Source organism: Gasterosteus aculeatus, chromosome 7 (assembly GCF_964276395.1).
Source record: "Gasterosteus aculeatus chromosome 7, fGasAcu3.hap1.1, whole genome shotgun sequence".
NCBI lineage: Eukaryota > Metazoa > Chordata > Actinopteri > Perciformes > Gasterosteidae > Gasterosteus > Gasterosteus aculeatus.
Window position 1 is genome coordinate 14,122,325 of NC_135694.1, and position 13,714 is coordinate 14,136,038.

General features: G+C 42.3%; 1 protein-coding gene across 2 annotated transcripts in view; it reads right to left on the minus strand.

Moving 5' to 3' along the window:
* Positions 1 to 576: 576 nt before the first annotated feature.
* alcama (activated leukocyte cell adhesion molecule a) overlaps positions 577 to 13,714 on the minus strand; it is a 59,649-nt gene continuing 46,511 nt past the window's right edge. For both annotated transcript variants that reach the window (XM_078107245.1, XM_040181967.2), the window contains exons 10-15: positions 11,768 to 11,891; positions 11,536 to 11,657; positions 10,686 to 10,815; positions 6,320 to 6,346; positions 4,000 to 4,114; positions 577 to 3,800 (exon numbers count right to left, since the gene is read on the minus strand). In XM_078107245.1, coding sequence (XP_077963371.1) covers positions 3,716 to 3,800; positions 4,000 to 4,114; positions 6,320 to 6,346; positions 10,686 to 10,815; positions 11,536 to 11,657; positions 11,768 to 11,891 — 603 coding nt within the window. In that variant the 3' untranslated portion in view covers positions 577 to 3,715. The remainder of the gene's footprint in view (positions 3,801 to 3,999; positions 4,115 to 6,319; positions 6,347 to 10,685; positions 10,816 to 11,535; positions 11,658 to 11,767; positions 11,892 to 13,714) is intronic.

The following is a 13,714-nucleotide window of genomic DNA, read 5'->3' on the forward strand; positions in this document are numbered from 1 at the left end:
ATATAGTTGAGATGACATGTGACACACAAGTTATGCGCATGCAAAACTAGTCCTATTCTGGGCGTCGTCTCATTGTTTGCACCTGTAGTGAGGCTGGTGTTGAAAGATTCATGAAAGATTGTTCCTTTATATTTTTAGGCAGTATTTTAGTCTGTGCATACGTAAGCATACCGGAGCTACATTATACCCAATTATTTTCTGTTTTAGCCATTACTTTCTTAATTTTTATTTAATTTTACCATTTGTTCGTTCAATCAGTCCTGCTGACTGTGGACAAAAAGAGTGCCGGTATTTCACATTCATTTGAAAAATAGAAGTCAGATATGTATGCATATTTTAATTGAAAACGTGACTCAAACATTGCAAAAATGTACCTTTAACGCATTTAGTCACAGTGGTTTTTATCCCAAAAATTGCAACTACGAATAGTGAGTAAGGGGGGCATTGTGAAGAAAACGGCAAATTGGCCTCTTAACATTTAAAACTTCACATGTGTCTTTGCAAATTAATGTAGCAATATATGTTATATGTTAGCAATCATTGGCAAAAACCGACATGCACGAGACATAACACTTGTTTCAAAATGTACACTTTATTGTCAACTATGTACAAAAACAGAAGTCTTTATTTACAACACTGCTATGACCTTCTTGTCTCATCATCTTTGGTGTCACTGCTGACCTGATTATTTGAAAAGCGTCAAAAGGCATGAGGACTACACCCACAATATCATTACGCTGCTGTGGTGCTGCGTAGGGAGGTGTTCTACATTGGTAACCTCTATAGTTAAATGAAAAAGAATGGAATATCATCCATTTTTTACAGTTTGGACAACCAAAAGATCATCTGGTTCCTTCAATGTAACATTAACAGTTTTATGATCAGTGAACTTGAAATACTGAAACTGGTACTCGTCTTCCAGGTGATGAAAATCATTGCTGTCTACAAACAGTTCCACATGTCAATCCTTGACATTACACAAAGGATGTGGCTGCCAGATGATGACTCTGGTCATTGGCTAGTCCCACTCCACTGGTATTCTCAGAAATGTGAATACTGTATATAGTTGGGGTGACAGATAGATGATTATTTTGTAAGAAGAACTTGAGTCTTACAACATGAGTGTATTCAGCAAGTTTAAATTCACTGAACTATAAATTTTACCATGGTTTAGGTTTTCTCTTACATTGTCTTATCAACCCTCTGTCTTTGGGGTATTGCATTGTGGGTAATGTACCTGAGTCAATTGATAATAATACCAGAGAGCCACCATCTGTATACATCTCCTATGATCCATAACCACTATCTTTAACATGGGTTATAATTCAAAGTACTCAGCTATGAATGACATAATAACAACAATACAGCAGAGATAAGCACATATACTGTATAACCTTATTCACGCTCATGTAACTCTCCCAAAAAGTTCCTTTTTAAATGCTTGATGCATTCCATGCACGCTTTAAAAAGAAAACTGCATGCTGCATATCACGTTCCAGTGAGGGTGCAAACGGAATATAAATACATAAAAAATACAAGAGCAGACTTGAGACCTGGCATAAAGCCTATCAAATTAAAAGCATGAAACATATATGGTACAGAAACTGTAGATGAAGACATAAAGATAACAATGTAGTGTATTCAACTTAATCAGTATGAATAATTGTGGAAAGATATGTGGACAAAAGTGAAAAGATATCGCTTCCAAAAAATAGTAGTTAGTGGTTGAGTACGTCATGACTCTTCATTTGCTAAAGTGTCTTTTAATTTAAAATGTATACAATTTTTTCAGTCTATAAAAAATGAGTTTGAGTGCCAGTTAGAATACACTTCACATGGGTGTGGGAATCATTCATAGTACATCCAGTATTATGACTAACTAGGAGTCTTCGTGTAGAGGGCATCCATTAGACCAGTGGTCCCCAACCTTTTTTACCTCACGCACCGTTTTCATGTCAGACAATATTTCGCGGACCGGTCGAGAAGGTCTGACGGGTGGGGGGGGTATAGTAGTCGCGTGCGCGGTAAGAGGACAATTGTAAACGTGAAGAAAAACGCCTGGTGACGCGTGGGGAATATGTCAGAGGGACGAGCGCACATAATTAGGAGAAAATCCGGTCAATTTTCAAAATAAAACATTTTTCAGAAAAAAAATATATATAAGCTTTCTGTGGTGCGGCCCGGTACCAAACGGCCCACGGACCGGTACCGGTCCGCGGCCCGGTGGTTGGGGACCACTGCATTAGACAATCGATATGCCAGTGCTCGAAGGTTAGGAGATGTTGAGGTTATCTTAACGTTTGACGACAGTTTCAGTAGGGCATCAGTATCCAGCAGTATAGGGCCCAAAAAAAGGCTTCACAGAGCGCATAAAAAGAAACATTGAAACACGTCATTTGTCATACAAAAAGTGTAAAAGGGATTTACATTTTTGGAAGAAACGTAAAGGAAGAGCTAAACAGTAAAACCCCCTACCACACAGCCCAGGAGGAATTGTTCATTACAAAACATAACAGCGATCATTCACCAGGAACAAAGAAACACAAACTAGACTAACTTCAGGCTGTGGAAAGGATTGTGTCAGCAATCTAAGTGTATACTTTTTATCTTTCATGGCTGCCTTCAACTGCTTCTTCCCCACTAAGGCTACAGAAAAATTCAATATCATCTCAATCATGTAAGATTCGGAAAAAAAATGTACACACATCTCATCATCTTAAAGGATAATTCCAATCTATTACAACGTAGATTTTATTTCATTAGTTCTTGGCCATCAATCCTATCAAATATGTCAATCTTACTCACCAAAGTGCTTGAGGAGATATGGGAAAAGTCAGATGTGAAAAACCTTCCAGGTGAGATGATTACCCTAACACTGAACACACAAGCTGGTACTGGAGCTGGAAGCCGGCTAACCTGCTTACTAGTTAACACAATAGCATGTTAATTAAATATGCGTCATTAGGAAAAGTTTGAACAATCAGCATTTTGACCCTTTCTTGTGCTGGAAAAAGATCAGCATTCTCATATTTCACTGTTTCAAGTGATGGACCAAGAGACTGTCATTGCCGTCGCATGTGTATGCGGTACATATGTCTGCACCCACAATAAAGATGAATAAAATAAACTGAGGCACCGCCTGTCATGATGAAATGGTTATTTAATTTGTGTGCTAGTTTTTCAAGTAAACATGAGATCCAAAAATGTCAATCAGATGCCCTTTGTCGTTCATTTATGGGTATTCAATTTAGATGTATTGAGGCGAGGGGGGGGGTGCTGGCCTCAAAAACCCCCTTGGATTTTTGAGAAAGTGTTATCCAAAATATAGAATAATCTATCATACAAATTAGGTGGGTGAAGTTTGATTTGCAAACCTCACATTGCAACAAGCCCATGTGTGGCCACCACACCAAATCCACATTGTCTGATAAACCCAGAAGCTTGTATTACCACACCGTTATGATTGTTCTGACCAAAAGTCTAAACTGATCTGATTAAGATAACACTGAGGCAAATTTGTGATGTTGGGCTGTACTGCTAACATTTTGTTGAATTAAAAAAACTAAAACGAATGATGACATATAAGATGGATTTTGTAATAAACTTAAATTATACTTGAGATGTATTTTGACGTTCAAACTGAAGCTTGATTGGAGTTCCCCTTCCGGCCTTTTTGTGTACCTTTTCCATCCCATATATCACAGTCTGAGGGTATTTAAACAGTGTGATTATTCTCCTCCAGTTTCTTGCTCTCCTCCGATGTTCCCACCTCCTTCTCACCAGTTTTCCAGCTTCCTTGTCTGTGTTGTATACAGAATTGGAAACACATGAACCACCTATGCTACAGAATGACCTTCTCAGTCTGCCACCCATCACATGCTTCAACATAATGTGACAGACAATGGAAGACAGTTGTGTTTGTTTAGTCTATTGTGAGACTGTGGCACAATCGCTATAATTAGAGAACAAATTCAGTTCAAGTGTGTGTGTGTTTTATACCTTGCATTTTTCATGTAGAGCCAGTAGATCAATCCCAGGAAGGCAGCACCTATGAGGAGCCCTGCCAACACTCCCACTATGAGCTTAGCCTGGTCCTCTGAATCCTCTGGAGACCCTAACAATAGACAGCAGTACTCTTCAGCTGTGGGACTAACACACCCAAAGTCACACAGAAACACTTCTACAGGAAGTTCTGAAAGTCATGAGAAGAGAGAAACCAAAATCGAGACGCGTCCTTAGCAGATCATTCACCGCAACACTTGTGTTTATAGTTTGACCAAGTGTTTGTTTACATTCTTTGAATCATGAGCAGCACATGATGAAATGTTGGATATTTTGGAGCTGGTGGTGTGTTCCTTTTATAAGGAAGAAGAAGTTCATCAGTGTCTCTTTATGTCACTGATGTTCTGCTCCGTCACATCTAGTAAAGACTAGTGAGTAAATGCTTCAGTCTTACCCTGCACCACTTTCTCACTGGGTTCGATACAGCTGTGCTATTGAAGAGTATTTTGGAAATATCTTATATCTCCTGCATATGCATAATAGGATTTCACATTGGGTTATGAAATATAATAATCTTATGAGCAGTCTAGAACACAAAATATCATAGATATTTCCAGATCTGTTTAGAAATAACACACACATGGACTCATCGGACTGAACATGTGGTTCTCGGTGACCCCGGAGGGTCAACAAAGGTCATATTGAGACTGAACCGCCTTATGCTTTCTGTAGGGGTGACACCATATAACGATTTGTGTTACACTTGCGCGCACACACAGGTGAGCACAACCCCACCAGCGGACAGAAAGCGTGCGTCAGAAAATGGTGGTGTCTGTCCATCCGCAACCCTTCCAAAAAGCTCTTAACCTAGGGGAAACACGCAGTCAGTTAATTATCAAATACTCATAATCTGTGTAATCTGGTGCTAATTTTGCAAGTGTTGATTTGTTCAAAGGGGGCCACATTATGCTCTTTTACAACAAGTTGACGTGGTTCTTTGCGGGTGAAATGTCTAAAACATGGGTGCCATGTCGGTCGATTGCTAAAGCAATGCCGGACGATCGCCTGCTGTTTAAAAAAAATCACGTATAAATCAAGTTATCACGCATGCACGGAAAACTTAGTAGTGCTAATTAGCGATCTTTACTTACTAACACATTTCATTAAAAAGCAACCCTGCCTGACACCAATCAGTGAAAGTTATTGACCAAGAATGTGTGGACTGGTTGTGACTGTTCCCTCGCTTCTGACGGATGAGAGGCTCGTTGGTTTCTTATATCGATTCGTTTTGCGCTTATGGTATGCAGTGTTCTTGTTCTGTTTGATTACCACTGCTACTCATTACTATTATTTATTTAGTAGTCGGGCGGACGAGCCGGCCGATAGTGGGTTGTTGAAAAGTAACTTGCGAGCCAAAAAACTGTATGCTCCCCTCGTCTAAAACATTCTTTTGTCAAAACACCTCAAAGACCATAATCAACAGCACCCTTTCAGCCTGTCTCAAACAGCTCCGCTCAAAAAGACACGTTTGAGGTCTTAATGCTAATGAGCCCGCTAACCCCTCCCTCCTTGCCCTCTCGCTTCTTTCCCCACCACACTACAACGTGGTTTGCATGGCATGCCTCTCTTGTGTCATTATGAAATGTAAACAACAAATGATTAAAAATAAATCAATAAATATTTGTCGACTAAACTGTGATAGAAATGTAATTAATGCATTATTGATTCAAATGATTCCATTTCTTTTTGTAGTCAATATCGGTTAATTCATTATTAATTAATTTTCCTGTTCAGATACGGAGCATATTCGGTGAGGGGGGGCGGGAAGCTGTAAAACTATGGGGACACACTTTAATACATTTCGTTGTTGTGCCTTCTAAGCCTGGGATGAGATGTAGAGAATTGTGCGGAACTGTGTTGGGTGGATGTGGCGGAGGGCGAGGGGACGTGATGGGGTGAGGGCCAAGGCAATGTAAGTGAGACTCCCACTTGGTCTGCTAATGTTGGCGGCCCCCTCAACTGCGATATTATTTTCATAATATGTCTTCTTTTAAGAACAATAAGATGAGAGGAGTGTACATGTAAAGAGATGTGGCTAGGTCTATACATACAAGAGAGAGAGAAGTGAGTGTTGAATGCAATCATGTATCAACATGCAGGGCGAGAGTATGTTGGATGAATAGTTGGAGAAACCACCAGGAGAACCGTTTTTAGTTAATACTGGTGGATCTGAAAAGAGTGGCTTTTTTTTTCAACTGATCCTCCTTAAAAAGTCTAGAAAGTAAAAGATAAGGACAAAAGAAAACAAATTTCTTACCTTTTTCCTCCTTTTGCTCCTTAAAAACTGAAATAAAAAAAATAAAAATTAGAACTTTAAAAAAATAAAAAGGCAAATAAAACATGTAAATGCTTTTTGTTTAAAAACCCAAACAAAATTGTGCATTGTCATTCCCTGAATGTCTTGTGCGTTCCCGGTCTGCGTTTTTGCCCCTTGTCAGAAAGCCCTTGCCTACGTGCTCGGTTCCCCGCGACCTGCAGCCGGCGCCCCCGAGGCCGGTTACCCGCGACCTGCAGCCGGCACCTCAGAGCACGGTTGCCCGCGACCTGCAGCCGGTGCCCCCGAGGCCGGTTCCCCGCGACCTGCAGCCGGCGCCCACGAGGCCGGTTACCCGCGACCTGCAGCCGGCACCTCAGAGCACGGTTGCCCGTGACCTGCAGCAGGCTTCTGTCCGCCCACCGGGCCGACCCCCGGAGGTTTTTTGTTGTTAATTATGTTTCCTGTTGCGATTCCAGGAGCTCTTTCACCAGAGATGATCTCTTCAACATCCAGACAAAGGGTGGAGGAATCTGCTTCTTCTTTAACACCAGTTGGTGCAACGACGTAACAGTGATCTACAGTGTTCTCCTGATCTGGAAACTTTTTTCATCAACTGTAAACCATTTTATTCCCTCCGTGAGTTCGCTTCATTCATCCTGGTCGGTGTTTACATGCCGCCGGCTGGGACAAGGTGCACGAGGCACAGTGGACACTCGCCGACCAGATACGGCGCGTGGAGCGGACCAACCCGGACTCCTTACTTATTGTCCTCGGGGACTTTAACAAAGGTAATCTCACCCATGAACTTCCTAAGTACAGACAGTTTATGAAATGCCCCACCAGAGAGGAGAACACGCTGGATCACTGTTACTGTGACAGTATGCAAATGCAGTTCAACAGGAACCACCTGTTCCCCATTTGTTATGACTGGGGTCATCTGTGTAGTGTTTGTGGGTTTCTTTTGGTGTCTTTCTGGTTTCTTTATTCAAACAGGGATGTGCCACCACCAGGCGCGGATTGGTGGACGGTCTCCCACCCGTCCTGTGATTGGCTGCAGCCGGCATATAATGGAAGCCAAGATGGCGTCCGAGGCAGAGCAGACCAGAGCAGGGGAGAACAGCAGCAGAGCACAACCCTCGTCCTCCTCCTCTTCCAACCAGCCACTTGTAGCATACCGTGAAGCTGAATAAGTATTCTGTTTTTCTTTTGAGTTGGTTTTCTCCTGTTTTAAAGTAGTTAGGTAGGTAAGACTGATGTCATTATTTTTCTCCTTTGTTTTGGTAGGTCAGCGTCTTATTTTCTAGCTAGGTTCGTTTTTTGGTTTGTTTGTTATATTGGGGATGGGCAACGGCGAAGCCGTGGTTTGTCTTTGCCTCAACATACTGGGTTTTTCTCAACCTAGAGCTTTTTTTCAATAAATATCCCCTATACAAACTTAAAGTGTGTGTGGCTATTTGGGAGACGGGGAAGATTGGGGCCTATTCATGTTGCACCTTAGGTACCCCTAGACTGGGGCGTAACACCATTTTAAGAATAACATGTCCATACATAGAACTACGCCTAGCACTTATATGCAAAACATTTTATTTTACATTATTAATATTATCTTGCAAACATCCTGATATGTAGAACTCATGAACAACGGGAGGCGTGATGATCCGAGAGCCTAGAGGGAAGGACGTCCCTGTGCTCCAATGGGGCTCCCCGAGGGTTCTAAGCAGGAGCCGCCTTCATCTTAATGCTCTTCGACTATATAATTCGAGCGCATTTTGTATTAAACGCCTTCTTTCATGTTGTTGTTAAACTGCCTGAAATCGGTCTCTGCACGTTAAACTGCAGGACAGAATACTCTTGTTGCAAATATACTTTGCCATATTGCTTTGAGTAAAGTCTCCAGTCTAGTCCTTGTTTTGCTCGCACAACACGTGCTTGGACTGCACAGACTGGGATGGTTTCAGGACTGCTACTAACAGTCTGAGTTCACAGAGGCTGTAACTTATTACATCGGCTTCTGTGAGGACAGCTGTGTACCATCATGGACCAGGGTGAGTTTCAACACGACAAACCCTGGTTCACAATGGAACTCAAACTATGCTTGCAGAAGGATCCGCCATTTAGGAGTGGGGACAAAGACTTGTACACACAGTCAAAATACAAGTTTAGCCAGGTGGTGAGAGATGCTAAACGTCTGTACTCTGAGAACAGTTCTCAGCAAGTGACTCTGCTTCGGTTTGGAGAGGCCTCAAACACCTCACTAACTACAAGCCCAAAACCCCCCACTCCATGAATGACTTCCGCCTGGCAGACGAGCTGAATGAGTTCTACAGCAGATTTGACAATGTCCTGATGGTCCTCCACCAACCTCCCCCAGCCCTTCAGGGGCTCACGCCTCTGTATCACCTTCCCCTCCCCTCTGTTGAAGTCTTTTGAACGGCTAGTCCTGTCCCACCTGAAGACCCTCACTGACCCCCTCCTGGACCCCCTGCAGTTCGCCTACAGAGCCAACAGGTCTGTGGACGATGCTGTCAACATCGCAGAGGTTGTTCTTTCTGAAGCAGCTGAAGAAATTCAACCTGCCAAAGACGATGATGGTGCACTCTTACACGGCCATCATCGAGTCCATCCTCTGCTCCTCCATCACCGTCTGGTACGCTGCAGCAACAGCCAAGTACAAGGGCAGGCTGCAGTGTGTCATCCGCTCTGCAGAGAGGGTGATCGGCTGCAATCTGCCATCCCTGCAGGTCTTGTTCGCTTCAAGGACCCTGAAGCGAGCTAAAAGATCATAGCCGACCCCTCTCACCCCGGACAAAAACAGTTTGTGCCCCTCCCATCTGGCAGGAGGCTGAGGTCCATCAGGACTAAGACCTCCCACCACACAAACAGTTTCTTCCCTTCAGCAGTCGGGCTCATCAACAGAGCCCCGTCCCCCATCGATTGACTTTGACATTCCACCGGTCACTTTCTTTCACACTGCACACGTCACTTACACTTGTCACTTCCTGTTCGCTGGTGCACGTTATTTAAAAATTACATTACATGTCATTTAGCTGACGCTTTTATCCAAAGCGACTTACATTACATTATTAGCCATTAACATGGCTTTTTTTAAACATTTTGCCCAGGGAGCAATTAGGGGTTAGGTGTCTTGCTCAAGGACACTTCAACTTGCGACATGGGGCAGCCAGGACTCCAAGCACCAACCTTGCGGTTCCCAGTGCACCCTCTCTACCCCTGTGCCACGACAACCCTGTTGATTAAAAGTTACTTTAACTTTTATTCCTTTATTTTAAACTAACCCATAGCCTTATACTACTAACTATTTATTTTATTCCTCGTGCACTGTTGTCTTGTCGTCCATTGTGGTACTGTCTGCTGTTACGCACCAACCGCCAAGTCAAATTCCTTGTATGTCTGACATATTATGGCAATAAATGTTTCCTGATTCCCTGAATATCTTGTGAGTTCCTGGTCCCCGTCCGCTTTTTTGCCCCTTGGCATTTTTGATTTTGACTATTAAAGTGTTTTGTTGTCAAGTCTGCGTTTGGGTCCTGCCTCTGCCTACCCCATTCCCGACAACACTGCCACCATTAAAATGTTCCATGTAAGCAAGTTAGACAGATAACTGATGTTAATAATACGAGTAGTAATATGAACATGAAATGCAGAAAATAGATCCAGGGTTCTCATAAAAGTCTCATCATCTTCATGAGAGTAGAGCAGCAAACAAAGAAAGCTACGTTTTAGCCCCTTTTACTTTAAACCCCTTCTCCCAAGTCAGACCAATCAGCATTATATTGGCCTGGGTTGAGAAAATAGTTTAACGCAGATCATGTAAGTAACCGACTTGGAAATGTTTAACTAGTTAGATGTTGTGAACTTTCAATGATTTGTTAAACCTGCTGGAAAACTACAAAGGTTACATTGAGGTTGCTGAAAACTATGTATTAAGATGTGCTTCTTTGTAGTCCAGATTTAGAAAATTGTAGTTTGTCCACTGCAGACTGACCTCACTAACATGCATCTCCCATCGCATCATAACTAACATAACATAGCTTAATGAGTTGTGACTGGCAGTCAGTCACACAATAGAAGCAGTTTGTTTGTTGCAGAAAAATCACTGGCTGATAAAAGCTGTCACACTCCAGCACATTTCTGGAATCTCATGCTTTAAATTACAAGCCTCGCACAGAGAGTTTAGCTTTGTTTTAATTTAACCTCTTTATCTTTTTTCAAGGAATGCTTCCTAATTAACCTGCTTAGCCCAAAGCATCAACTCAAGCACAAGAAGGTCGTAACACAGCAATGCATGTGAAACTACATGATTTGTATCCACTACTAAACAAACAGGGAACACGCGCAAACCTACCGGAGGAAACGTTGATGGTATTGACATCTTCTCCAAGCTTGTTGCTGACGCTGCAGGTGACGGTCAGATTCACATTGGGGATCACAGAGATTTTATGGGTGGCCTTGCCGTTGATGTAGGAGCGCTTCTCCTGGAAGCAGAGCAAAAACCACACGCAGCAAAGTCTTTAGTTATGCACACATTATCAATTCCTCCATTCGACATATTACGTATACAGTACACAGACCAGAGTCCTGGACTTCTGTTGCAGCGAATGCCAAGCACTACCTTGCCAACAAACCTGCATCCGACAGACATGTTGCCACGTTGTTAGAGCATTACCTGTTCAGGATGGAGCCTGACCAGAATATCTACATGATTACGTTTTTCTTTTGAGTGAATCACGATCTCACGCTAAAACCACACGGTGAGGAGAGGTTGTCTCAAGACTGAAGAATTGAAACTGATGCATTATGGCTGCAGCTGTTTCCTGTCAGAGAGAGCTCTTCAGTTACCATACATTCGCACTACCACGCATCCTCAAAAACACTGTCCAGATGGCTGTCAGGATGGAAAAGAGGGAAAACCCTAACAGGAGCCCTCTTGAGCAACGAGACTGATGTGGGCACAGGAGAGGTTTGGGGGCTGTTTGTTTTCCATGTGTTTATATGTCTGTGGTCATATCACACAGCATCACTGCAATAGAAATTGTCATGAAGTCACGATACTTTACAGGTGTGTAGTTGAGATCAAAATTCTCGGTCTGTAATTAAGGGGGCTACAAATGGGGACGGGACTATTGATTTGGTGAGGATGCTGGTGTGATGCTATAACAAGATGCTGCTGCTCAAGATACTAAACACACACTTACATTTGTGCTATTGACGCTCCATTGGAAGTTGGGTTCGGGTACTCCCTCAGCCTCGCATGTCAAAACCTTGTAATTGTCGCCGTCAGCTCTGTGTTCGGTAAGACTAGTGATCACAGGCTTTCCTGGTGAAAACATTCAACAAAATGTTATGACCCCAGCCTTCTTCAGAAAGAAAATATCTGAGAACAGGAAAAAGAAGATGTGAGTATGACACACACACAGTTTCACTTACCTTCTACAATCAGTTCAAAGCTCTGACGTTTTTCGAGGCCAGTCATGGAAACTTCACATACGTAGAGTCCTGCATCGCCATAGGTCAAATTACTGAACACTGGCTCCTTCAGTGCCTTTCCATTCTGAAAACAAAACAAAATACGTCCAACTCTAATTTAGTCACGGTCACTGTGATGTATTTTATGCTATGTGTATAAAACAGTATTCAAAGAAATAAGTTGTAATTACCTGCCTTCATTTTCTCTTAAAAGTTCTCTATGAATCCTTATTTCAGATTTCACATATTGGTTTGCCTGAGAATATGACCACCTTTCCTTTGTTTCTAAAGTGACATTTTGACTATGCAAGTCTATGTACACAGCTCCTGTGTACAGTTTGACTGTAAACATGTTAAAACTGAAATTCGATATCCAGATCTAATGCATATGACTATTCTACATGTAGCCGAGTAAGCTGAGTTACCTAATTACTGGAATGATGGGGTGTTTGGGTTTGTTACAGTAGCTATCAAAATAACAAAAGGAACTCTACAAGTATGAGTCTTAAAATGAGTGTGATATGTCTACTTTAAACTTAATTACTTTCTGTTAAATTACTGTACCAAGTTAACAGAATTTGCTTCTTTCCTGAACTCTTTGTGCTTTCCCACCCCACAGGTTTTCTGTGGATGGTGGTTATAGTGATGGTTACATCTGGTGGTGGTTACATATCTGATGGTGGTTGTCCCAGCAGTGGTCCTGCCTTATATCTGGCTTACTACTCTCACTATTTTCAATTTGCTTCTTTCCTGAACTCTTTGTCCTTTCCTTCCTCACAGGTTTCTGTGGATGGTGGTTATATCTGGTACTGCCGTGCACCTGGCTTACTACTCTCAATATTTGAATAATTTCTGTTGTAGGAAGGTAGAGTGGATTTTTTACTTTGTTCCTTCTGCACACATGACATCCATTGCAGTTTGTCCAGAGGGATCCCTCCTCTGCCGTTCTCCCTAAGGTTTCTTTTTCTCCCCATCGAAGGGTTTTTCATTTTTTTTGGGGAGCTTGGTGGAGATTTCAGGACAAGGGATGTCCCATGTGTACAGACAAATTTGTAATTTGTGATTTTGGGCTATACAAAATAAAATAAATAGAAATTAGTATAGTTATTGTATATAACTTCCTAGGAACAGACTCTGGCTTTAACACGCAGGGCTACACACCCCCCCTTCTTGAATATTTGATGTCCTCATCAAACTAAAATGTTTAGATCGCTTTAATCTGTGGGTGCCAACTACTTGGATATTAAACTAAAACAATCCCGTAATGCCATAGACTGGCAACAGAGGATTTGGCATGGGTGCCGTCCTGAAGATCGGAATGACATCCCACAAACACACAGTGGCTTAGGCCAGTCACGGGGTTGGTTGGAAATTGTTCCCAACTCATCATAACCCAGTCTAATCACAGGTTTTCAGGTTCTTCAGCTAATTTCCCCCTTTCTGGATCTTCGTCTGCTTCAGGGTTAGTGGGGAGAGGCAAATAAACGGTCTATTTTATCAGCGTTTATATCGGCAATTTCCAGGTTTCTGGCTGGTGTGGCAGCTTGGACTTCATCTGGTACTCTGGTACCTTGCATTCTAATGAAAAGCTTTGGATGTGACAAAATATCTCTTCACTCTCCACATAATCGAACTTTGAGGAAAGTGGACTATCTTCACCAACAATCTGTGGTGCGCTTTGATCCTGTCCCCTTGTCACAGGTCTGTGTGGCAGCTTTGAATCATCCTTCTGTGCAGGTTATCTCACTAAATAGCAAATAAGTAACAAATGATTACGGTGCCATGTTTTCACAATTCCTGTTCCAAATTCAGATTTCACTTGCTGGACTGGATAGTTTGGCTTCTTTCCAACAAATATGTAAGGCATGGAGCTCCATTTATCTTTCAGCTTGTGCTTTTGGGTAAAAC